Source organism: Camelus ferus, chromosome 30, assembly GCF_009834535.1.
Source record: "Camelus ferus isolate YT-003-E chromosome 30, BCGSAC_Cfer_1.0, whole genome shotgun sequence".
Taxonomy (NCBI): Eukaryota; Metazoa; Chordata; class Mammalia; order Artiodactyla; family Camelidae; genus Camelus; species Camelus ferus.
The window spans coordinates 1,800,367-1,826,961 of record NC_045725.1 but is presented as its reverse complement, the minus strand read 5'-3'; the positions used below and the strand labels follow the sequence as shown (position 1 = coordinate 1,826,961).

Here is a 26,595-nt window from a genome sequence, read left to right as displayed (position 1 = left end):
CAGGTAAACATCACATTTATATTGTAGAAATAACCAAGTAAAACTAAATCAAATGAACAGAAAATAAGTCATAAATGTTGTTTGCCTGGGAATCTGTTTGGAGGGAAAAGTGGAATGCGTATGATGGTTGAAGCCTGTCCAGCCTTTCACCGTGAAAGTGGCTTTACACAAGTGTGAGTCAGCAGCAGTGCCTACAGGCAGTCACAGACGTCTCTTCTCCTCAGCATCGTACGTTCCAGCCCTTGCTGTGCTGTTACAGCAGAAGTTGTCTTTGATTAGGTATTATGCTGAATTTAAATTCTCAAGTTTAAGTATTTTGATTTTTTTTGTTCCAATGATATTTCTGGCTTAAATGATAAAACAGATTATGTGTGTTTAGAGTAGTTGAATAATTTTTGCTTGTTGTGCATCATTGCCCATTTTAGTAGATATATTTATTTTTCTGAAGGCAAAAGAAAGCTGGTACTGATTGTATTTCCATATCTAAGTTTTTGACACGTCCTAGGGATTAGCTGTTCTGCTGTTTTGCAGAAAGATCACTTGATTACGTGAAATGGGGGCTGCTTTGTCTTTGCTGTGTTTATTTTAATAATTATGCTGACTTTATGTTGGGCATTGATTACCCCTCACCGCCTGCCCCACACATCCAGTATCGGCAGATGCTTGGTATCTAGCCTGCGCCTTTATTAGAACACACAACGTGGCTCCATAACTGAAAGACTGACCTTCTGTCAGGACAGGCAGGTGTGAACTGTCCATCAGACGGGTGAACATTCTTACCTTTATTGAGTGAAGCTACCGTTTTCTCGTTAGGTTTAAATTATTAAATACTCACAGATTGGCTATGTGCTGTACATTTTCCTAAAGGCCACAGAGTTCACTCAGCAGACGGCAGTCTTGATTGCGGTGGTCTAAAAGTGGGCAGTGCAGCTGAGTTTTGATCCGAGTTAGTTCACACAGCCTGCCAGGATGGCTGTCCTGAAGAGACCTGTTGGTGTGTCTGTACAACTGTTACCGTAGGAATGACTTTTTTCTTAGATTGTCTCTTAAATTAGTCTTTTCATCTAAAACGTAGTATTTTAGAAACATTTGGTAATTGCACAGTAGGAATCTATGCCATTTTTAGCACGAATGGCAATTTCTGAATTGCTAATAGATATAATTTATGCTAACTGAGATTTTAAAGAAATCACTGAGGAAAAAGAGAACCTTCTTTCCTGCTGAGATTAATTTATGAAATGATTCAAAACAGTTTTAGACAGCAATTGAATGTGATTATGAATATAAATGTATTATCAATGTAACTGATTTTTCAGTTGCACACATGACTTTGTGATGATGCAGATAACTTCATTATATACAAACTACAGTTCCAGACCCTCTAAGTCAACAATAAGTACTTAACCCATTGCTCTGCTCTTGTTAAAGTTTCCATGCTTCCAAGTTGCATTAAAAATGGCATCCCAGGAGATTTTGATTTGCAATTTGCAAGTTTGTAAATTTATTGTAATTACAGTATGCTATTTGAGTTATTCTCATCTATAAACATGAGTTTTGTTCCATTTTGATTTTCAACTTAAATCTAATTTGAGGCATTTGTGAATAGAAGTCTATTAATATACTAGATCTTGGGTTTTCTTTCTTAATGATAATTCTATTTGAATTAAGAAACAAAACCAAAAAGTTACTGGATTTGCATTTCTAGAAGATTTTATTGAATGACTATTTTTATTTATGTTATATTTGAAAATACTGAAGATCCATTACCAAGAGATTCTAAAGAATATGCAGGTAACTGTCTTCCTGAAAATTGGTCTGTAATTTACACATTTTTATATTTTATCATCTCTTATACTTTGAGGGAAGTAAATACAGGAGGTTAAAGTAGTTTGTGAATTTTTGCCTGTATGTGATTTGCTTGTTTAGGCAGTCTTCTGTAAAGCTGCCTGGATGTCCATTGTCAAAAACATGGCTTTCATACTTGATTGTTTACCATTTCATAAATATAAGGTTAGGACCACTTGTTTAGATATTTCTGATTTGGTATGAAGAGATACATTTGTATATGTATGTTTACTGACTTACTAACATTGGGAAGGTTTTCCTGTCTCATTTGTTGACGTTCATATAAAGATCTACAGAAGGTGAGTGTGGAAAGCTGGAAAATTGTATTCAAGAAAGGAAAAAACTTTCAGATGTAGTTGAAAGTTCTAAATGTCTTTTTTTTTTTAGTTTATTTTAAATATAATTTGGGGATAATCTTACCTCTTTTTTTTTTGTAATTTAGCTATTAGAAAGCCACCATCAAAGTTAATAAATTTGTTGTGACTCAGGGCATAGTCTCACTGTTCGATGGAAAAGTAGTTAGATATTATGCTGATTTTAATTATTTAATTAAGGTTTTAAAGATTTTCCTGGAAGAGATTATGTTAATTTTTTCTTTTTCTTTTTAGGTTTTACATGAACAATTCAAGTTTTTCTTGAATCTCTATTTTCTGGTAGTATCCTGCTCACAGTTTGTACCAGCATTGAAAATAGGCTATCTCTACACCTACTGGGCTCCTCTGGTAAAAGAAAAGATTTTTGAAATTAAGTTAAATTGTTAAATATTTAAGATGCAGTTTTAAGAGTTGAGATAGTTAAAAGATAAATTGATCAGATTTTTAAAATGTGATGTTGTCACTGTGTGTCACTGAGCTTTTGTCAGGAGGCTTTCCGGAGTCCTCTGCAGGCGTGTGAGGGCAGCCGCTGCTCTAGGTGCGCCGGGGAAGTTCCAGAGCACTTCTGCTGGCGGCGGGCCAGGGGTTCCTGTTTTGCCTTAGGGTGGCAGGCCTGGGTCCCCAGCCCAGCTCCCTGCTGTGCTGATTGTTGGGAATTGATGGTGTGAGTCCGCAGGGTCTGCTCAGTGACTCTCTGACATGCTGACTAATGGCAGGCTTTGCTGGTGACAGTTCTAAAGTATCTCACTGACATTCTGACAGTTTCTGGTGGACAGCTTGATGTGTAACATTTTTTTGAAGAGCAGATAATGTTGGTCATTGAATATTTCCATTTCAAACATGCTTTCTTGAAGGTTTTATGCTATTTACTGATAGTTTTCATTAATTTTGTGTTTATAGAGGTAAAGTGTATGTCTCCTTCCTTCCTTTCACCTGAAAAAAGGTGCTGCTTCCTTTGATTTGCTCCCTTCTGGGCAGATTACCAGCATCATCTGGGCAAGGAAACGTAGTGAGTGAAATTACTGCCATAGCAAGAGAGCAGTGCAGCACCCAGGTTTCCCACCAGGCTCTGCCCTCAGAGCTGGGCGCCGGAGCCGCGTGCTCTTGAGCTGACCTGTTGTGGTTTGTGCAGCTCTGCGTCCACAGGGGCTGTCCTCACAGACACCGCAGGGAGGACTAGGAGACTAGGTAGAAGTCAAGTTTACAGGACAGGTTGAGCCAGCCTCTCCCTCTCCTGTTCCTGTTCACACAGACTGCAGGGTAGCGTGGATCTGAGCAATGAAAGCGACTTCGTGTAATATAAATACAAACCTACTGCATAAACGAGTACCTTTTCCCCTTACGAGCCAGATTGAAAGAGACGTTGGTGATGATGTAAAGCTGCGATGCTCATCCATTGTTGTGTAAACATGACTCCATGGAGCCTTGGTGGAGGATAGTGTGGTGATACATATATATATATATATATATATATATATATAAATACCGTAAAATGGATTCAGCATTTTTATTTGAGGAATTTATCTCAAATAATGGCCGGTCACAAAGTCTAAACAATGTGTTTACTAATGTCTGTTACTACTTTTGATGACAAGAATTATTTGAAAAGTCAAGTCAGGCAGTGAATTAACCATGCTGTATATGTCATGCATATGTTGGAATACTGTGTCACTGTGTCACTCTGAAAATGGTGTTTAGGAAAGGTATTTAATAACACTGAAGGTATATATATTAAAATAAACAGGAAAGAATGGGTTAAAATTTGTATAGAATGAAACACTCCATTCTTTGGTCACCAGCATTGAGTCCGTCTGTGTCCAGCAGTGTTGCGAGTGACTAAGTGGTGAGTAGGACAAAGCCCCGTCCTGACGGAGCTTTTCTCTGGGGAGCAAGGCAGTGTAAATGGTGCTGCGGTGACAGGAAGCCTGCTACGAGCTGTGAAGAGAAAACGGGAAGCAGGACGGAGGGTCGAGAATGACGGGGATATTGTAGCAGCGTGGTCCCCGCGGTGGGGGCGTCTGGATGAAGGAGAGGGAGTGGGCCGGGTCTGGGACAGCTGCTGCAGGCAGAGGGGCTGGGGCTGCAGGTGCCAGGCGTGCTGCTGGAGCGTGTGGGCGTGGGGCGGTGCTTGGAGAGAGGCCGGGAGGGCAGCGGCTCTCAGCTGTCACCCTGAGTGGGTTCGGGGCGTGTGTAGTGCATGCCGCAGGAGAGAGAACATTGAAACTTGAACCAGTTTCGAAGTTGACGTAAAAGCCATGTAGCCACGGAGAGGGAATGTCGGGGACTTTTCTTTCTTTTCTCTCCCTTTCTTGTCACTGGTGGTAACCTCTGTTCTGAATTGGAGATTAAACTGCTACTGCGTCTCTGAACAATTTTGCTGCTTACGTTTGCATCATTAAAACAAGGCGCAGCGTTTTGCGCTCTGTGACATTTTACATGACGGCTGTCCTGCTACTTATTTACATGCCCTTCTGCAGCCTTTTTGGCTTTACGCTGGTTTAGGACGTTGTTCCAGGTGGACATGCATGTAACTGTTGTTCCGTTTGTCACTTCTCTGAAGTACTCCGCTGTATGAAGTTATTGCAGTGGACTCACCTGTCCTCCTGGGAAAGGAGACTTTGAGGTGGTTTCTGACTGTCCTGGTCGCAGACTGCTGCGCTGTCAGTCTGCCTGCGAGGCCACCCTGCCGTGCACGTGCCCGAGGCCCTGTTGCTGCGTGTGCCCTCCTTTAAAGAGTGCTGCTTATTTCTTCCGTTTTCTAATAAAAGCAGCCTAGCATTACCGAAGTTTTAGAACATAGCAACAACTTGCTAGTGCTGAAAACACAGCTTATTGGTGCTTTTCATGTGTTATATCTGGCCCCCCTTTTCTATCCCCAACTGTACGCAGTTAAATATTATTTCTACCTTGGATTAAATTCATTCTAACTTAAAGAATGAGTATCTGAGAACACAAAGTCTTCTTAAAAATCTAAAGTAAAACACGGTCATTTGTATTTTGCTTTTGTCTTTTGCCTGTACTAACTCTGATTTAGGTATCTTTTAACCAAAGACAACGCTGTCTTTAGATGGATTCTTTGTGAAGAACTCCACACTGTCTGGTGACAGAGCTGATCCGTCGGCCAGGCCTGGGCTGAGTGCACGTGCCCACGTCGCCCTCTCCATGTCCTCTGTGCTCTGAGGGGTGCTCGCTTCCAGCTCTGGCTTGGATTTTAAGTCCTTTCACTTGAATTGTTAGCCGCAGGCTTTTTGTAGTACGTTATCATTTGTCTGACATGTGAAAATAAACTTTCTTGTGTCTAGATGAGTACCTCAGTAAGAACCTCAGTGTTCCCGTAAGGGATCCTGCTGCTCTGCTGTGATTGTGTTAGTGCTCCGAAGAGAAGTGGGAAGCCCAGGGTCTTCCATGTGAGGCGTGCTTACTGTGGCCTTCTGACGTCCCGGCCCGCTTCCCTCCTGCTCCCGCAGACCTCAAAATCAGTCTGCTTTTTTAAACGGTTTCCTTTTGTTCCTTGGTTTGGTGGAGGCCACAATTGAAGCCTTCGCTCATATAATAAATAGTGAAGATTTGTTAGTGTCTGTGCTTGTGTTCTTTGTAAACATTTTAACCTTCGATTTAGCAAAAAAATCTCAAAAAGTTGCTGCGCACATTAGGCCCACCTTCAGATCCACCAAGCAGACTTAGGGTATATTGGTTCTTTGATCCAGGCTCACCTCAGAAACCTTTTAAATTTCTGAGAATTTAGATACTATCTACAGAATGTCTTTTTGAAATTAATCTAGGCCAAGGTAAAGAACCTTCAACCTAAGGCGTGTGTATTTTTAACCAGAGGGAGTGTTGGTGGCTTCTCCCTCTGTGCCCGCCGTGCCCGGGCCTGTGACAGTGCGTGTCCTGTACACACGCTTACGGTTTCGACCTCTGTTCTCTGCATGCTCTCTAAGGTTCTGTAATTTTTCTCAGAAAAGGAATCAGTTAGCATTTCCAGATTTCTCCTGGCTAAAACCTGCCGGTAAAACGTAAAATCTTATGTCCGATGTCCATTAATTTAAACAAAAAAACAGGTTACTTCAAACTTCATCCCTCTGCTCTCTGTCTAGAATTGGGATGTTTCTGGAAACAGTGATAGCTTAATTAATAATCTTTCTTTTTCATTTACTCCTGGCAGTGTTATTCACTGGCTTCAGTCCTAAACTAATTTCTGTTATGTTTTCCTGTATCATGGAAGAGTAAATGAAAATAAAGTGATCTCATTACATTGTTGTATCCGAGTGAAGATTACCTTTCATATTATTCAGGTTTTGGAGCAGCTTTTCAAGGCAAAGCTAGAGTAATCAGAGAACCAAACCAGATTTAATGCTTCATCAGAATTAATAAGGTGGAATAGATATATCCTTACAAAAAATTTTTAGATGCAGAAAACACGGATTTTTAATCTCTACATCTTCCACGTGAAATATATTCCTGGTTCTGTGTTAATACAGAATTGAAAACCAAATAGGCTGGGTAGGTGAGAAATCAGTCTAATGAAGACTTGATTTTAAGACTCCTTCTCTGTTTGTGCTTTCTGTGAACGTCTCTGTGCACCGGGGGTGTGGGGAAAGCACAAACAGCAGACTCCCACCTCCCAGAGACGGCCCCTGTGCCCCTGTGCCGTGAGCCGTGTGACCTGGCAGGGTTCCCTTTTCTCTTTGTGTTTGGGTTTCCTTATCTGTAAATCAGAGCTAAGGGGACACATCTTATAAGGCTTTTGTGACATTTAAGATACAGCTCATTTAACATAGGTAGGAGTGTCTGGCGTCTTACAATCCCTCAAAGGTAAACTAGAGTATTTTTTTCTCTTTACTAAATTCTATATTGTTTGGGCACTTACTCCACATGGCTCCTGGGTTATCTGGGGAGAGAGAAGCAAGAATTCCCTGCCCCCTGACACAAGACTTCAGCGCAGGCTCGGGGTAGGCCACGCTGGACGGTCTCGTCATCCAGTCTGAGGCTTGTGCTCCAGCTCACACCCCAACCGGCTGGTGCTGAAGTCGTGGGAAGGCCCAGAGGCTCCTGCAGGAAGCCTTGTGTACCCAGATCTCCCATGAACCACCAGCCTGTAAGACCTCAGAAGGTCTGCATTTGAAAGTAGAGGCCCTTTGTTGTAGATGCCCATGGCTAAGAGGGAGATGGTGGCATCGACTCACCTCTGCTTGGATCTGCTTTATGTTCCTGGCCGGCCGTGGGGCCTTTCCTCGAGACTGGTGTGCTGGAGAGGGGCGTGGTGGGGCGGGGCTGACCCCTCGTGCTGCTGCTGGTCCTGCTGTCTGTCACATGTCCAGACAACCCTTAGACTTGAACGTGGCCTGGAGCAGCTCGTACTTGTCAGCAGTCCTTGCCTGTAACCAGGGCTCTTTCCTCTTAGGGGCTTGTGGCTCCTGTGTTCAACGCTGGGACCGGCCCCTCTTGGGCAGGTCTGCTCTGCTCTGAGTGCGTTGGAAGGGGGAGCTTACTTTCACTCCCTGAGGTCTTAGAAGCGTTAGGGGCTGGCACAGTTTTGTGGTTCATAAGTTACTAAATTCAGCGTTGACTTTTGCTGACTTTAAGCCGCAGGAGAGTGAAAGCATCGTTAAGCGGGTGGTGAGGCTGAGGTCTGTCCGCTCTTAAGGCTGTGCATCAGTGAGAGGAGCATAAATGGGGGCTGTTGGAAGTTCCAGGCTGGGAGTGGCTGGGGCTCATCCCTGGGCCACATGTTTGTCACATTCAAATTGTAGAGGATACTCCGGTGACTGTGGTTGGATGACTTGAAGGGGAGCGAGGCTGGAGGCGCGAGGCAGGCGCAGGAGTGATGGTGGAGGTGCAGATGGAGGAAACGTGCCTGAGACGTGTTTGGGCAGCACAGTCAGCACTGGTGATGAGTGACGGAGCGATGAAGGTCAGGGAGGAGTTGGGACACCCGTCACAGGTGGCGGCTGCGCCGCACAGGTCAAGGGAGACGGCTGATGGGTGTGTGGACGGAGGCCAGAGCCCCATCGGACTTCAGGAGAGACTGCATTCAGTAGACATCAGGAACACCTCCAACGACCCACTTTATCTAGCCTGTTGGTTATACAGGAAAAACCCAAACCCTAGAATAACAGATTATTGTATTTTCAATGGAAGTTCATCCAGTGTTGTATCATTTACGAAGCCGACTGGAGCACGTTTGTCAGTGATGTGAAGCCTACTGAAGAGGGTCTCTGTAATCATAGGGAGATTGATGTGAAGAACATTATTGTATTATGTGTCAGAAGATACACTTGTAGCCTTTTAAGAAGGTGGGCTTTAGCCATGTGCTAGTGGTGTAACAGATTTCGCAATGGATTATAAGCGTACCAAAGTTTATTTCAGTAGCATCAGACAAACCTATTCAGGTTTTACTTAAACAGTGAGTGAAAAAGAGCACCGCATCTGTGCCCTCCGGGGCAGCAGCGGCGTGGTGCACGGTGCACGTGGTGGATGAACCGCGTGCAAGTGTCACACCGGGGTGCTGTCTTGTGTCCCTAAGTGCCTTCATTCTGTCGGAAAGAGTTAAGTGCAGATAGCACACGATTTTTCTGGTAGTTTTATTAATTTGATGTTAGAACACCTGAGTGCTCTAAATGTAATTCATGGGTTTATTGAAAATAATTTCTTGGGGGTTTACTAAGTATTTTCTGATGTTTAGCTTGAAGTACATTTTAAGATGTGAATTTTTAAAATTTTCTCGGGTTTAGTAAAAATTGTAAATCTTTTACTGTGCATTGCTATGTTCCTTTTGTAGTATTTGTTACTTTTTATCTTTTTTCTCATTTATTTTATATTTTAGAACTAATATAAATTGAAGAAAAAATAAAACTAAATAGTAAAATTTTCCCTTACTTCCTCAAATATGGTGTTTTTCCTTGTTTCATAGGGGTTTGTCTTGGCTGTTACTATCACAAGGGAAGCAATTGATGAATTTCGGCGTTTTCAGCGAGACAAGGAAGTGAATTCACAGCTATACAGCAAGCTTACAATAAGAGGTTAGCAAGACACTTTTAATCCAGTTTATCATCGTTTAATGTAGTCATCATTTCAGAGTAAAACTAAATGCAAGAAAACGTCTTAATTTTGAAAATAATTTTAAGTGACTGTTATCTAATTTCCTTATAACGTTATAATGCATACAACTTCAGGATAGATTTTTATTCATTCTCTAGATGCTTGGACGTATGTGTGTATGAATATAAACATGTACACACACACTTAAACACACCCACGCACACACACACATACACTAATAATTATAGATTGTGCTCTGTTACAGTTTGTGTATAATGCATGTGTGCTCAGACACACGTGAAGCCCAGCTGGTGTGTGCACATTTTCTGTGAAGCATAATAGCCCTTCTTCTAGTCTCTGTGCATTGTGTTTTGGACACAGTCATCAAGGTCGGACATCTGGTGCCATGGCCTTAAACTACACTTTAGGAAAAGGTCTTTGAGCCCCTAAAACAAATGTTGTGATTCAAAGTGATGAATGACGTATGCCAGTTTCCCCGCAACCTTTCAGGGCTTTAACCCTTGCTTAGTTCATGCTTTTGAGAGTTGTTTATTTGGTTTTCAGTCCATTGTAGAAAAGGAGCAGTATAGTAGGAAGAGAGTAGGTGAAGCTGTTGCAGTCAATCGGTGACAGTAGAGAGTGACAGTGGAACCTTGACAATGAGGGAGGTGTTGACAGACTAAATGGATACTCATAATAACTCGGAGCCTGTTTGAAAATGGAGAAGTGTAGAGTGGATTTTGTATTTTGTTTGTGCATGGACGTTTGTACAATGAATTATTTATTTGAAACAATCTTGTTGAAAAAATTTTTTTACAATTTATTGGAGTATTTTTCACATAACATAAAATTTATCCATTTAAAGTATACAGTTTCGTTGGTCTTGTTAGAGCCATGGAGTTGTGAAACTGTCACCATCTAATTTCAGAACATTTGTAACTGTGTAGAGAGAGGCTCTGAATCTGTGTAGCAGTTGCTTCCCGCTCTTGCCCCTTCCCCACCCCACTGCAGCCCCCGGCCACCACTGATGTGCTGTGTCTCTGTGGAGTCGCCTCCTCTAGACAGTCGTGTGGGCAGTCACGCAGTGTGTGCACTGTTGCCACTGGCTTCCTGCGCTCGGCATCCTGTTTGCAAGGTCACTCACGGTGGAGCTTGTACCGCACGTGGCTTCTGTAGTTGCCAGATAATGTGACACACCGCGTGGATGAACGGTTAGGGTGTTCCTACTGTTAGGCTATAGTAAATAATGCTGTTACGAACATTTGTGTACAAGTTCTGTGTGAATATTGTTTTCATTTCTTTTGTATATGTATCTAAGCATGAAGCTACTGGATTTTATGGTAATTCCGTGTTTTTAAGGAATTGCCAAAGTATTTTCATAATTGGCTACACCGTTTTACGTTCTCACCAGCAACATGTGAGAGTTGTAGTCTCTCCACATCTTAACAACACTTGTTCTTGTCTGACTTTTTGATTGCAGCCGTCCTAGTGGGTGCGGAGCAGTATCTCACTTCCCTGATGACTAATGATGCTGAACATCTTTTTGGGTGCTTGTTGGCAGTTTGTATATCTTCTTTGGAGAAACGTTTATTCAGATTCTTTGCCTACTTCTTAACTGGGTTAGTTGTTTTAATTACTGATTTGTAGGAGTTCTTTATATATTGTAGCTTTGAGTCCCTTGTTAGATCATGATCTGGAAATATATTGTCTCATTCTGTGGGCTGTATTTTCTCTTTCTTGATGGTGTCATCTGATGCAGAAAACGTTTTAGTTTTCATGAAGTTCAACTTTTCTATTTTTTCTTTTGTTGCTTATGTTTTGGGGTTGTAGCTAAGAAACAGTCTGCCAGCCCAAGGTTACAGAAATCTACTTCTGTATTTTCTTCTGAGAGTTTTATAGTTTTAGCCCTTACATTCAGATCTGTGGTCCACTTTCATTTCATATTTTGTGTATGGTGTGTGGTGTGGCTTCACAGTCTTCTGCTGTGAATGCCAGGTTGTCCCAGTATCATTTGTTGAAAACATTAGTCTTTTTCAATTGAGTTGAAAAATTAATTATTCACAAGCTTCGATGCTTAAGACAGTGGCGCAGTAGAGGAAAGATATGTTGCAGAAAATAGGTGAGCTTTAGTTTTGGGGAGAAGAATCCCGAGAATGACCGGGTCAGCTAGGTGTCATTTTGGTTTGTCTTTTTTAGAATATGCTTTAGACCCTGGCATGTATTTTAAGTTGTTTTGTATTGTGGCACTTGGGCTGAGCAGAGACTTGTTTCTGTGTACTGACTTTTCATTCAGAAATAAATGGTGTGGCGGCGTCAGCAAACGTGACGGAGTAGGCAGCTCCACAGATGGAGCAGAAACTGGCGAAACTAGCTCAGTCAGAGCTCCACAGCTTCGACGTGACTGTTGCCTCCAGGAAGAGGTGACCTAAAAGTAGTAGGAAAGTGTTTGGTGCTCTCACTTGCCCTTGCCCGCCTCCCCATCGTGGCACCGTCTTGAACACAGCAGCAGCCTCGCTCTGGGTTTGGGCCCCTGGACCCTGGCTCTGAAGGACATGGAGCAGAGCTCACTTGCAGAGAACTGCGTTTGTCTGTCCAGCCTGTCTGGGGCTGCTTGAAGGACTGACCCAGTTTACTCGTCTTGTCTTTCACCTAACTTGGAGCTCAGGGCAGAAAAGCTAAGATGCTGCAGGCATTTCTTCTTCTGTGAGGCTGAGGAGTAGCCGCAGTAGCCAGGGAAGGTTACAGCTGGGACACACACACTGTAGTGTCAAATCCAGGCAGGAAACACGAGTGAGAGAAAAAGGTGCTCCTGTTAACTGGGGAATTTTGAAAGCCACATTCAAGGCCAGAGCTGGGTGCCCACTCAGAAAAGACCTGCGAAGGCCCTCTGACCAATCTCTAGGCTCAGTGCCAGCAGAAGTGAAGGCTGAGGCAGAGTTGTAGACATCCTGACCAAGTGTCAGAATCCCAGCCCAGAGCCTCCGTCTGCAAAGGCTGGGAGATGATCTCCCTTCCCTTCGTCCCCTTCCCTCTCTCCCCCCCTTCCCCCTCCCCCCTTCTCCCCTCCCCCCTCCCTCCCTCCCTTCACGCCCTCCCTTTCTCCTCACCTGCAAGGAAATCTCTTTCAAACACTGGCTGAACACAGGCTAGCATCAGAAAGCCTTGAGAGACCATACAGGACAAAGAGTACACATGCTTCACAAAAATAGTTTAGAAAAGTTGCTAAATGTACAGTGGCTGCAGCATACACCAATCAACAAAACAAGCCCCGAAGAGGGGAGACGCCTCTTTTCCTGAGTTACCGGGTGATCATTCTCAGAATGCGCATGTACTCAGTGCTTTAGCAGATAGGACACATTCAGAGGTCTTCGTTGCTCTGTTTGTGTTTTAGTCAGCCGCCAGACCTCAGCAGGACTACGTCATGTCACTCACCGTTCGCACATTTCCCAAGTGTAGGCCCGAAGTTAACACGAAGCTTCATCCAGCTGGTGGCGGTTGTTTTCCTGCTTCCCCGTGTGTCTTGGCTACCTTTACTAGTTCTGGCCGTGCGTTGTTTAACATGCCTTCAGGTATTCAAACACAGGACAGAGAGGAGAGTGTCCGTGCCTCGAGCCTTATGTTAATTACGTGTGTGTGTGAACGTGGGAGAGAACATTTGTGTATTTACATGTTTCTTGTGGACCTGTGCGGAGCGCAGGAAGAGACGACCTTCTTTACTCCTGTGTATTTTAGCATCTTTGATTCATGTCATCCACACTGTGTTGTCCTGCACTTGCTAATGTTCTTACTGTTTTTTTACATTAAAAAGATTTTTATGAAATGTCTCAATGAAATTTTTTCATCTTTCATTGAAATTTACTCCATTTGTGAGTCATAATTATTCCTTGAAAATCGAGAGATTTTAAAATCCCTCTTGAGTGCCTTTTACATCTTGTCTGTGCATTTTGTCATTTACACTAACCTCCCTCTCGCCTGGTCTGAGCAGCATGTTAAAGTCATCCATCCCAGTATTCGTTGAGGAACATCCAGCATACATTACTGCATTTTTGCTCTGCAGTGGTGTTTGCCAGGCACAGACGCTTCGGAGTTATTGTCTCATGGGCTGAGTTCTCTGAGGCTGTGGGGGGGGGGGGGTGGGTGGGTATGTCTCCTCAGTCTGGACGTGTGTATGCGGGAGCAGATACGTACCCTCATTAAGCACATAGTCAACATTTTCTTAGGTCACCCTGGGAAGACGTGTATGAATTCATTTCTCCATGATATTAAACTTTTAACATTTTTTATTACATTGTTTGGATTTTAGGGCCTGGAACCTGTGTGACCTAACTTTAAAAATTGGTGGCTAGCACCGGTACCTTGTCCCACAGCTGGGCGCTGCATGTACGTCTGTGTCTGGTAGTGCCCTCCACGTCCCTCCATGGTCGGCGTTAATTGCTCCGCTGGTTGCCCTTAGTGACTGGACGCCCCACCCCGCGCTCTTGCGCTGTCTCTGAGGCCCATGGCAGGCTCTCAGCTTGCCGCGTGAGTGAGTGAGTGAGTGAGTGAGTGAGGAGTGAGTGCACGTGGAGCCTCTGGACCAGGTGGGAAGAGTGTCAGCCTGACGGGTGCTGCCCGGGGCGGGGTGGGGGGGGGCTCTGGCCCTCGGCTCCAGTGGCCGCCCCTCCCCGGCTCCTAGAGTCCTGCCCCCCTGGGATGGAGCGGGTTTAACTTGCCAGTGAGGTGGAAAATGCTCTCACTGTGTTTGCTTGCTTCTCACCTGTAACACTTCACTGTTCGTTTCTTAACTTTTATGAAAATTTATTCACCCTTTGTTCCTATGGTCATCTTTACCAATTATTTCTCTGCTCAGATAAATTTATCACATGTGGCAAATATTTTTATCTTGTTTGATTAATTTTTTTGAGATGTAGATAAATTTGTAATTTTTATGTAGGCGGATCTAATGATCTTTTCGTTTATGGTTTTATTTTCATTTTAGAGAGCCCATTCAGTCCCAGTGCAGGTGGATGTTTTAACCTCCTCATGGCGTTTCTAGTTTTACTCCTTTTGCAATTTTCCATGTAAACTATGTTTTATGTGGAGAAGGGATCTACTTTTTTTCCCTCAAATGCTCAGTTAGTTACTTTAAAACCAGTTACTGAAGTTACTCAATTTCTTCCCTCAGATCGTTGAGAAATATGTTGGATTTGTGTGGGCCCTGTCCTCTGCGTTCTGTTCTGCTCCACTGATTCATCCAAATTTCCCTGCCAGTTCCTCACCAGTTTTAAACGGTGTCTCTGTGTGGTACACTCTGCTGTCGTGGGAAACCTCTCCTTTCCTCCCTTCTTCCCTCCTGATACCAGTTGTTTGTATTTTTCATTTTTCTCTTGTGTTCTCTTGACACACTATAAATATGCGGTCACTGGGAGCTTTCCCTTCCACTCCTGCGTTCGGCCCGCACAGCTGTCTTGCATCTCCATCTGCTGGTCTCCCGTCTTCCCGAGCGTTAGATCAGCTTCCCTGCAGGAGCATTTGAGAAGGAAGCCGCTGTCACGTGGGTTATTGCAGAACTAGGGGACACAGGAGACTGGGGGCAGTTTTGAACTGTGTTTGGCTCCTACCTCTCTCAATTCTAACATAACTGTATACACTCAAGCAGGACGTTTGGATTTTTATACATTTGTAAGCACATGAGAGAGTAAGACTGCCTTTTTTGTACTTCTGATGTTAGTGATTCAGAGTCTTAGAATTTGATTACGAACCATTTAAATTAACAGTATTTTGTATCTTAACTGTTGGTAGATATTTAAGAAGTCTGTGTGACTACAGAAAAGACAGATTAGAAATTACTTTTATGCAAATAAGAAAGGATTTAATGAAGACTTTGAAGGGTATCCTTTCCCTAATAATACCATATAATTTCCATTTGTATCTGTTAGTTGATAACATATTTAATATTTGAGATACTTACTAAAAGCTTTGAACCATTGTAATTTTCAGCAAAATCCTTATCTGGTGAATGCAGTGAATTACTGTTGATACTTATTCCAGTGCTTAGTGCTGCGTAAAGCTTTAGGCGAAAGGTGCGTGCGCTGGTGGGCTGTGAAGTCCGCAGGGGCAGCCTCCTCGGGCAGCTACTGACCTCTGTTGGTAATGACACCGATGGTGCCGACTGCGTTGGCCCGTGAGGTCGTTCAGAGGGGACTGGTTGGCTAATGTGATTTATCTAGTGAACAACATTCAGTGTTTTACCTTTACATATTTCTTATCACAATGTAATATTTCATTATTGCAGTATTTTTTCTAAAGCTGTCCAACTCTTTTTTACTGATAGAAAAGGAAAAATATTGATGGTGTTTAATTTGAGCGTCTTAATTTTTTTGTTATTGCTGGAGAATGTTTTAAAAAAAACACTGGTCATTGGCAGTAGATGTTTGAGAGTGAAACCGGTTACTTTGGGCAGGGTACTCTATGGTCCTTCCCCTCTAGGCTGTGGTACTTCTTTTATTTCCTAGTCCCTTTGTTGGTGTGGTTTATGCCATGTTGCCTTATGGAATCTTATTAGGATATAAGTTCCATGAGGGTAGACCTCAGCCTGTCCTGTCCCACTTTGAACCCAGCAGGCATCTGGGAGGGTGTCCATGTCCCTCGAGAAAATCCTGGCGACCTCAGCTTCACCCTCAGAGGTCAGGGGTAGCCTATGCCCTCCCACCCTCAGCCAGGGTCACAGTGAAGCCCTGAGCCCTCTGGCCTCCCAGCCTGAGTGCAGTCCAGCCCTGCATGTCCCGGGACTGGCCTCGGGGACCTTGGTCTTTGTTCATGTCACGGACTTTGTCACTCTTCACCTTCGGCATTTTAATTACCACGAGTTACGGTACATCTTCATTCTTACCCCTGCCCTTTTCCCACTGTGCCTCTGGAATTCAGGTCCCTTTGTCATCTGAACCTTTCTATCAGTAGACCCCTCTGAGTGCTCCTTCTTGCTTTCATTAAAACATGGCTCTTCTCTGAGGTCCTGCCTCCTCTGCAGCCCTCTTTTTTTTTTCTTTAATTGAAGTGCAGTCGTTACATGTGTTGATTTCTGGTGCACAGCGTAATGTCCCAGTAATGCATATACATACATATATTTGTTTCATATTCTTTTTCATTAAAGGTCATTACAAGATATTGAATATAGTTCCCTGTTCTTTACAGAAGAAATTTGTGTTTTGTCGATTTTTATATATAGTGGTTAACATTTGTGAATCTCAAACTCCCAAATTTATCTTTTTCCCACCCCCTTCCCCCTGGTAACTGTAAGATTGTTTATTATGTGAGTCTGTTTCTGTTTTGTAGATGAGTTCATTCGTGTCCTCTTTTTTCTTTCTTTCTTTTTTTTTTTTTTAGATTCCACATGAGTGGATATATGGTCTTTCTCTTTCTGGCTTGCTTCACCTGGAATGACGATCTCCAGGTCCATCCAGGTTGCTGCAAATGGCCTTATTTTATTCTTTTTTGTGGCTGAGCAGTACTCCATGTCTGAATACCCACAGTTGCTTCATCCAGCCGTCGGTCGGTCGGTGGGCGTGCAGGTTGCTCCCCTGTCTTGGCTGCTGTAAGCGGTGCCCCTGCAGCCCTCTTAAATGGTCATTGTTTTTCTCCTGTGGCCTTAGGGCCACTTGACCTGGAATTAGAGTCCCTTCCTCTCTTTTTAGCTTATTCCCTTTTGTACATGACTCCAGCTGTTTTTCAGCCGCGAGTTCATTGATGTCAAATCTTCCTGCTGTTCTTGCCCCTTTGATGTTCTGGTTGATGACGTCCAGTTTATCAGTTTTTTCCTTTATTTTTTGCTTTTGATCTCCTATCTGAGACCTCTTTGCCTAACTCAAGCTCACAGAGATTTTGTTAACTTTCTCCAATGTTTCTTCTTCTAGTTCCTTGGTTTTAGGATTTACATTTTTTGGTACATCTCTCTTTTGAGTAAAGTTTTTGTATTGGTACAAGGTGTCAGTGTTGTTCCTAGCACCATTTTTTGAAAAAAGTGATCCTTTTCCCACCACATTGCCTTACACTTTTGTCAACAATCAGTTGTCTGTCCTGAGTGGGTTTATTTCTGGACTCTCTTCACTCTGTTGGTCTGTTTGCTCTCTTCTTGCTAATACCGGCTCTTGTGATTACTGTTGCTTTGCAATAATTCTTGAAGTCAGGTAGTATTTGCCCTCCAACTTTGTTTTCCATGTTCAGAGTTGTTTTGGCTGGTCTAGAGCCTTTGTGTTTCCATGACTTTTAGAATCAGTTTGTCAATTTCTGTTCTAAAAAGCCTCCTGGGATTTTGATTGGAATTGCATTGAATCTATAGATAAATTTGGGGGAGAATTGACATCTTAATAACATTAATTCTTCTGATCCATGAATGAAATACATCTCTTCCTTTATTTAGGTGTTTCAAAATTTCTCTCAGCAGTATTTTTTTTTAGAGTATATGTTTCTCTTAAAATACAATATACTATAATACTTACTACTATAATGTAATACAAAACTTGTTTCCTAACTACCCACTTGGCTTCAAAGTCTGTTGTAAACAGTCTCCTCCCTCCAAACTCACTTAAAGTGTCAGGAGAGTGGGGGAGAGTGCGATGCCCACTCAGGCATGAAGATGAGCCGGACGGGACGGCCTCTGGTGAAGCAGGCGGGCGTCTGCCCGGGAAGCAGTACCTGTTGATCTGGTGTCGGCCCTCTGGAGTGTGCCTTACCTGTGCTCAGAGTCTTTCCTTTAAAAGTTGCTTAATTATCTCCCACTCTTACCCTGTCCCTTTGTGTGTGTTTTGTTGGGAAATAAGTAATTAATACATTTTATCCTTATTTGATAATATCTATGTCTAGTTAGATGTGGCTTATGCGGTTATGTTCTCTTTAATCCATTGTGACGTTTGACCCATTTTAACTGATTAGGAATAGAATGATTATAAACTCCTTCTGTTCTTTTAAAATGTGTTATGTTTGGATGCATTTGTGAAGAACAGACTAAATGTCTTAAAAGGGTACAGGTTCTGAAGTTGGGTAGACACTCAGATGCTTGAGTATTTATAGCACGTTAAGTACATTGTGTATAGAAAACACAAAACACAGGTGACGGAGGCTTTGTGAGGTCACATTTGCTGTGTGAGTGAGGCGGGCTAGGGAGAGGGGTTTCAGTCGAAAGGAGGAGCCAGGCAGAGAGCCTATGAGAAGGAGCAGAGGGCGGGGCGCTGGGCCAGGCCGGAAGCTGCGCAGAGCGCGCGCACGTGCTGCGAGCTTGGTTGTCTTCTGAGTAGTTGGCGGGTAAGGGAGGGTTTGGGGTGAGGGTGAACCCCTTCGCGTTTCCAGCCCGCTCACTTGGAGTTGGTGTTAAATTAGGGCGGAGACGCAGCAGAGCCTTGGTCGCACCCTCTCTCTGCAGGTGAGAGTGGCGACTGGCTGGCGGCAGGGCGCACGGCTGGGACACTTGGGAGCAGGATTGGTAGCTCTGAGTGATTTCTGACCTTTGGTAAAACGCGGGCCGTGGAGCAACTTAGAGGAACGCTTTCCTCCCGTGAGAAGGTCGCGCATCCGCCCTCGGGCTTCCAACGCGGCGGCAGGGGGTGCGTGTCGTCGGGGGAAGACTTAGCGGAAGGCTTAACGCAGTGGCTCAGCGAGGGGAGGGGACGGCTGTTACCTTACTCGGTAACGTTCACTAGTAACTGATCAAAAAGAAAAAGGCCTGCAAGGTGTGGTGTCCTGAGTGTGCCCTTGACAGTAAATGGAATGGGATGTTTTGAAAGAAAACTCATTAGGCTTAAATACTGGCATACAAATGCAGGTATCTTTATTACTGTTTTTAGAACTTGCTTCTGTCAGGGGTAGCTCTAAAACCATTCAAATTACAATGCCCACGCAATAAACACTGTGTTGTTGATGGTTCTGTATTTGTCAACTGCAAGTCTAACTCTGCTGTGCTGCTGTTTCCTTGAGTTGACTTTACTTCTTCTTTTTTTTAAGGTAAAGTGCAAGTTAAGAGTTCAGACATACAAGTTGGAGACCTCATCATAGTGGAAAAGGTTGATGCATTTTTAATATATTTTAGACATGTATATGCTAGTTATTAACATTTAGCCTGATTGCAAGTAACTTATGAATCTGAACGAAATTGTTTGAGACATTTATTTTAAATCTTAACATCTTTGTGTAAGATTTGATATACATGAAGAAAAATGTAGATTTTTATATATAGTCTGTTTTGCTAAAGTACATTTCAATGTGTGTAGGTAAAGTCATATTTTATCTAAAATAAGACATGTGTTAACTGTTTAATGTTGCATTATTGGAATTACATCTTTTGACTATAAAGAATTGTGTTAGTTAGAACATGTTTATAATAGAATATGTTCATTTTCTAGAGCTTCTTTTTACAGATAGATACACTATACATGATTATTGGATATTAATTCTTATGGCTTAAACAATTAAATAAGGCTAAGGTAAATGGAAGTGAAAGAGGGTTAGAAAGAGCAAGTTGAGGTTAGTGTAGGAAAGAGCCATTAGAAACGCCCACAACGGCCGGAGGTGGCAGTGGTCAAGCCTGGAGTGTGACTGGGCTGTCTGCACTCAAGGAGGAGACACGGGCTTCCTAAGTAACAGTGGTTCAATGCAGAGGCCTTTTTTTTGGGCTTTAGAACAACATTTAAAAAAAATTTTTTTTAAATGACAGGTTTTAGTAAGACCTCTTCCAAAGTAGTTTGAGCCCTTGGTACCAGCTGACATCCACAGGGGAGCCACGTGGGAGCTTACCCAGTCTGAGCGCCTGTGGAGATGTTAAAACAGTAAAACAGTCTTCTTCCTCAAGACTAAAGTAGTCTTCATGTTGTTACATTAGTCTGTACACAGAGAATGTTTCTGGGCGTGTTTGTTTGATTTTACAGAATGGGATACATTTAAACATTGATGTGCAACTTCTTTGCATAGTGTTAGTTATATGGGTACTGTAAGTTACTGACTTTCGATCCATTGTTAGATTTTGGATGGTTCCGCTTTTCTGCTATTGAAAAATGCTATAATGAACATCCTTCTACCTATATCTTTGCAGGTTTCTACAGCATAAATGCTGACGAGAAAGATGGCTAAGCCATGTAAACGCTGATGTGATTTTTAAAAAACACCGGCATTTGTTATCTCCCAGTTGCTCTGGTCAGGAATCTGAGGGCAGCCTTGCTGCGTCTCCTGGTTCCAGGTCCCTCTCAGGGCTACAGTATAGGTGTGTCAAGGTGTCAGCCCAGTGGCCGTCACTTCCAGGCTCCACTGTGGTGGAGCTGATGCCAGTCTCGCTCTTGGAGTTGTTGGCAGGACTTGGTTCCTCTTTGCATTCAGGGCCTGCATTCCAGGAGCTTTTGGCTTGAGCTGCCCTCATTGCTGGCCACACCAGCCTCTCCACCTGCAGCTTGCTGCTTGCGTGCCAGCAGGAGGGGAGAGAGTGCAGTGCCAGCAGATGGACGCACAGTCTCGAAGTGACACCCACCACCTTCTGTTTTCCTCTTGACTTTTGAGAGGATGTTTAGTGTTTGAAGGATTTGAAGGTTAAGATATGGAAATTTCTCTTTGTGAATCAGTTGAGTACTGTTGGCCTTCGCATTCTTTCATCTCTTATTTCCTTCTTTACTTCCCTATTTACTCTTTTTTTCTTGCCTTTGCTGTTGAGTTTGGTGTGGCAGCGCACCTTGTTTTCCTGCTGACACAGGGTCCCTTCTTGGCCATCTTGCTAGTCATGCAGGTAGATGTGAGAGAGAAGTTTGCACGTGTCTGGGTGTTCCTCTTCAGCGCCTCTCTGCCCTCACAGGTGTGCTCTCTGTCAATAGGAAATGTTGGCGGGTGACCCAGGCCTCGTAGACGTCCAGATGAAGGTCTCCATTTGATGTGGTAGTTGCACATCTTTGTGTGTGTGTGTGTGTGTGTGTGTGTGTGTGTGTGTGTGTGTGTGTGATCTCAGTGTCCAGCGGGTGGCACGTTGTAGACGACTCCCTACTGTTAGATTAGTACCACAGACGAGCACGTGTGTGGTGTCCTGCCCTATGAACTTTATGGGTTTGGTCGCAGAGCTGAGGTTAGACTACGTACCTTTATACATACAGGGTGAAGAAAGAAATGCCAAAGACTGGTTGTCTCCTGGCTTAATAAGGAAACCTGAGCAGTATCTGAATGTTTAGACACACATGTCCCAATCTCAGCAGAATTTTTTTTTATAAGACAAAATAAGTTTTTTCCTAAAACTTAATTTGGCAAGGCACAGGCCCTAAGATGGCAAAAACAATCTTGACAAGAGGAGTGAAGTGAGAAGAATCAGTCTTCTACTGTTAAGGCGCACTTCCCAGCTGTGTTAATTAACACAGGCAGAAGAAGGAGGGAAACTGAGACCAGTGAAACATTACAGAGAACCCAGAGCTGGACCCACCCAGACATGCCCAGGTGATCGTTGACAAAGTGCAGAAGCAATTAAAGTGGAGGAAGGATGCCTTTCAACAAATAAGGCTGGAACTATTGGACGTCCATGAGTGAAAAATGAACCATAATGTAAATGTAACACTTCATATAGATATTAAATCAAAATGGACCAGGGATTTAAATGTGAACTGTGAAACTTTTAGAAAAAAAAAATAGAAAATATTCCGGATCTAAGGTAGGAAAACAGTTCTTAGACCCGACACCAGAAGCACAGTGTATAAAGGCATAAGTTGCATCTCATTAAAGTTAAACACTTGATCTTTGTCGAAGAACACGTGAATATGATGGAAAAACAAACTACAGACTAGGAGAAAATATTTGTAAGCCATATATCCACAAAAATTTATATCTAGAATATGTAAAAACTCTTAATACTCAACAGTGAGATAAAATCAAAATAGAAAATGGGTTAAAGTTATAAAGAAACCTTTAGCCAAAGAAGACATACAGATAGAAAATAAGCATATGAAAAGCTATTCAACATCATTAGTTACCTGGAAATGCAAATTAAAACACAATGAAATACACTATGCATAGAGCAGAATGGCTGCAATGAAAAATGACCGCAGATGCTAGCAGTGAGTGAAGCCAGTGTATCGCTCACACAATTCCTGTGGGAATATGAAATGTTATAGTTATTCTGGAAAATGATTTATTAGCCTCTTAAAAAACTGGATGTACAACTGTCATATGACCCAGTTGAACTTTTGGGCCTTTATCACAGATGAATAATTAAGTTGGCACAAAAGCCCGCACATGAATGTTTATGCTTACATTATTCACGGTAGGCAAAAAATCAGAAACAGTCCAGATATCCTGAATGGATGATGGTCAGGGAAACTGTTGTACATCATACCGTGATATATCATGTTAAGAAAGCACAGATCAGAAGGATCCAATAATTGTTTTGAAGTTTGTAGTTTGTTCATTAACGCCTCATAGGAAATAAAACAGGATAAGAGAATAAAAGGTAATCATCTAAAAATGAAATTAGACAGATTCTGTTTACTAGTATCAAATAAGATCATTGCTAGCAATAAACTTAACAGAAGAAATAGGAAACTTGTACTTTGAAAACTACAAAGCATTGTTGAAACAGTAAAGAAGGCCTAAATAAATAGGAAGACGTCCCATGTTCATGGGTTAGAAGTACTCATACTGTTTAAATGACAGTCCTCCCAAATCGATCTACAGATTCATTGCTTCCTCTCAGCATCCCAGCTAACTTTGCAGAAACTGACAAGCTGATTCTAAAATTCATGTCTAAATACAAGACATTAATAGTAGCTAAAGCAATTTTTAAAAGTTTAAAAATATGACCAAAATTGGAGTAGTCACACTTCTCCGTTTCAGAGCTTTATACAATTACAGTAATCAGAACAGTATGGAACTGGCATGAATTTTAATTGACTTTAATTTTAATTTAGCTTTTAGTTTAGAGTCCAGAACCAAAGCCTTAAATGTATGGTTAATTGATTTGCAACAAGGATGCCTAGACAATTCAGCGGGACGGGGCTTTGTTCGGGTGGGAGCTTGTCTCTGGCCCAGCACTAGTTGTGAGGGTCTTCCACTCGGCTGTGTGCAGCTGTGACTCATTCACTTGGTTGCGACACAGCACACCTGTTGCCTGCTCTGCTGTTGGCGGTGTTGGGGTCGCCCTAATTCTTGCCCTTTAGGAGGGATTCTTCTCTGTGGTGCCTGACCATGCCTTCCGGCTCACGCGGGCACCCGCTGCTGCTGTATATACATGCTGAGCAGGGGACGTGTTGGGTTTGGAGGTGTGTGTGTTTTACTTTGTACTTACTGCCAATAATTTTGCAAAGTGACATATCAAATTATACTCAGATCCACAGTAGGAGTTCCCCATCCTCCAGGTTTGCCAGCACTTGGCATTGCCAGCCTTTTAGAATGACCATTTCTAGTATTTATATGGTAGTTGTGGTTTTCATGTGCATTTCTGTGAAGACTGACAAAGTTGGACACCTTTTCATATGATTTTGGATGTCTTTCTCATTGGAAATAGCCTGTGAGAATCTCTTGCTGTTTTTCTTCTGAGTTATCCTTTTTATCAATTTGCCAGCCGTCAGGGACCCTGGGTGGGAGTCCTTTACTAGTTCTATGTTAGAAATATCTTTTCCTTTCTGGTGTGCTTTGTGGAACAGAGATTCTTAATTTTAGTGAAGTCTGCCTTAATAATCTTTTCACTTACAGGAAGTTTCTCTTTTTTTTTGAAATTTTTGGTGGTGGTGGGAAGGAATCTTGTTTAAGAAATCTCTTCTGCCAAAAAGTAGTGGAAATATTATTCTGTGTTATCTCTTAGGTCTTATTGTTTTGACTTGACATTTAGAAGTATAATTCCTTTGGAATAGATTTTTGTGTTTCAGTTGAAGAGGTCAGACATCGTCTCCTCTTATTCCCCCATGGATGTCTAATTTTCTCAGCACTGTTTATTGACAAGACCACCATTTATTTCCTCATTGGGCTGCGGTGCCAAGATTCACATGAATCTATCGTCCACACATGTGTGGGGCGACTTCTGGATTCTCTCCTTTTACACTGATAGATTCTCTGTCTTGGTGGATATGATCGTGTCTTAATTACTCCAGTTTAGTTAGTGTCTAGTTCTGTTATATTGTAGCCTTACTCCTCCATGTTGTTTGTCACTCTTATCTTAGTCATTCTTGGCCTTTGCAGTTTCCTGTAAATTTTAGCAATATCTCGTCAGTTCCCACCAAAAACATGTTAAGGTTTTGGTTGGGTTTGTGTTGAGTGTGTAGGCCAGCGTATGGACACTTGGCACCTTTGCAGAACTGTATATTCTAATTTCAGAACCTGGTATCTTCTGTTTACTTGGGTCTTACGTAATTTCTTTTAGTAATGTTTTACAGTTTTCTTTTGAGAGGACTTGCCCATCTTTTATCAGTTTTATTCTAATGCAGTTTTTTTCCTATTCTCGAAATGGGCGTATTTAAGAAAACGTTTACTTTCTTGCTGTTTGTTACTGTTACATGTGTCTGTTTTCTGTGTCATTAATTTTGTTCTCATATTTGCTTACATCCTTTTACTATCTTTGGGATTCATTGGCAGTTTTTTTTTTTTTCTGCTTTCAAGTGGGTATTTAGTTCTGTGTGTTTTTAGCCTCCGTTTTCTGTTTATACATTTCATTGTGTGTATTTCCTCTTAAGATTTCCTGACTTTGTGTTCCACACATTTTGATATGTTTTTTATTACCATCCTGTTAAAAATTTTTTCTAATTTCTGTTCTGATTTCTCCCTTAATCTGAGGGCTCTTCAGATCTTAGTAATCACCTTCTTTATGTTACAAATAAGTGGCTCTTTTCTACAACGTATCTTTTTTCAGCTTTAACGACATTTGTTTATGTTGCTTGCTGACTGACAAGTAATTCATTTCTTTTTATTGTGTGGAGATAAATCTTTACTTAGGTCTCAAAAAATATAAATCATGAAATTATGTGAGGTGTTCTTATTATAATTACACATTTTTTCTTCAGTTTGATACAGCTTTCCCAACTAATTAATTAATGCTGCTTACTAGTAATACTAATCATTGTTAGTAATAACGATTAAATAAATATGTGAATAGTTATCTTTGAGTTTGTCTCCTTTTCTACTTTTTAAAAGAATATCCTCAAATTTGTGAGGGTTTTGTTTGTTTGCGCAGTTGTATCTTTATTCATACGTTCAACATTGATTAAGTGTTTGTTTTTGATACGCTTTGTCTTGTGTTAAGAGTTGGAAGAATGCTATCCTCACTTTCCAGCGTCATTTAGTCTAGTAAGGAGCATATAATTTTTTCATAAGATAATAACTAGTATATTGTATGTATGAGTTAAGGTACAACAGGGGCTACAAAAGTGGCAATATTTAACATGTTTCATAAATGGAACAGTTTTCAAGTGATCGATAAGTACTGTTTACGTGGTTCATTAATGGGAAAAAATCTTTGAGGCTTAACTAAAATATGAAGTAAAATTTTCAGTTTTGTTATACAAATTATGAATGTTAATTGTTTCAGCATAAACTTGAATTATAACATTTTAGTTGTTTTTAGTAGCTATTCCTCCTTTGAAAGGGAATTGTGTTAATTTATAAACTTGCATGTAGATAATTAATATTTTATATTACTCTGCAGAATCAAAGAGTTCCATCAGACATGGTGTTTCTTAGGACTTCAGAAAAAGCAGGTATTTTATTTTTATTTACATTGCTGATAATTGCTGTTTTGGCAGTTTTATTTTCATTTTGAAAGGTAAAATTTAAATTTATTCTTATAAGAATTTTTCTTTGGATGATAATATATTGAATTCATTAATGTCTAAATCGCATTTAACTGTTGATATTTAAAGCAATGATTTTACTGTATAATATGCTTGTTTAAAAAGTTTATACCTAATAACTAAGTGACCCCTGTACATGTGCTACGTTTACTTCACTGTGTGCTGTTTAACGGGAGGTTTGTTTTCCCTCCGGGTCAGAGGCTGGAGAGCTACTCTTCCAGTCCATTTCCCTTTCCTGCCCAGTTAGATGGGGCCACGCCCTGAGGTATGGCTGACGGAGGATGGCTGAAGGTCACGTGTAACCACTCGAGCCCTGGCTGTAACTTCTTTTGCAGCCGTCTGCTCTTTTCTTCACTGCACTAGCCAAGTGTCCGCCACCAGTAACCTTGGAAGCCGCCTGTTGAAGATGGCAGAGCTCCCCTCAGCCTCGGTTCCTGAATGACTGGAACAGAGCCCCCTCCTCTTCCTGTTACCAGATGGCCTCTCTATGTTAGAGAAATACTGTCTGCTAAGTACCAAAGTTGTAGGGTGTCTGTTAGAACAGCTGGTGTTCCCTTAACACCAGCAGA

General features: G+C 42.0%; 1 protein-coding gene across 13 annotated transcripts in view; it reads left to right on the top strand.

Moving 5' to 3' along the window:
• ATP9B (ATPase phospholipid transporting 9B (putative)) overlaps positions 1 to 26,595 on the top strand; it is a 155,676-nt gene that overhangs the window by 21,595 nt on the left and 107,486 nt on the right. For 2 of the 13 annotated variants that reach the window (XM_032470609.1, XM_032470608.1), the window contains exons 4-7: positions 2,454 to 2,567; positions 9,133 to 9,241; positions 19,236 to 19,294; positions 25,882 to 25,933. The exons of 2 other annotated variants lie outside the window; for them this stretch is intronic. In XM_032470609.1, the coding sequence (XP_032326500.1) occupies positions 2,454 to 2,567; positions 9,133 to 9,241; positions 19,236 to 19,294; positions 25,882 to 25,933 (334 nt within the window). Of the gene's footprint in view, positions 1 to 2,453; positions 2,568 to 9,132; positions 9,242 to 19,235; positions 19,295 to 25,881; positions 25,934 to 26,595 lie in introns of those variants that run through there. 9 more of the 13 variants (XM_032470611.1, XM_014553683.2, XM_032470614.1 and 6 more) reach the window with 6 other exon arrangements.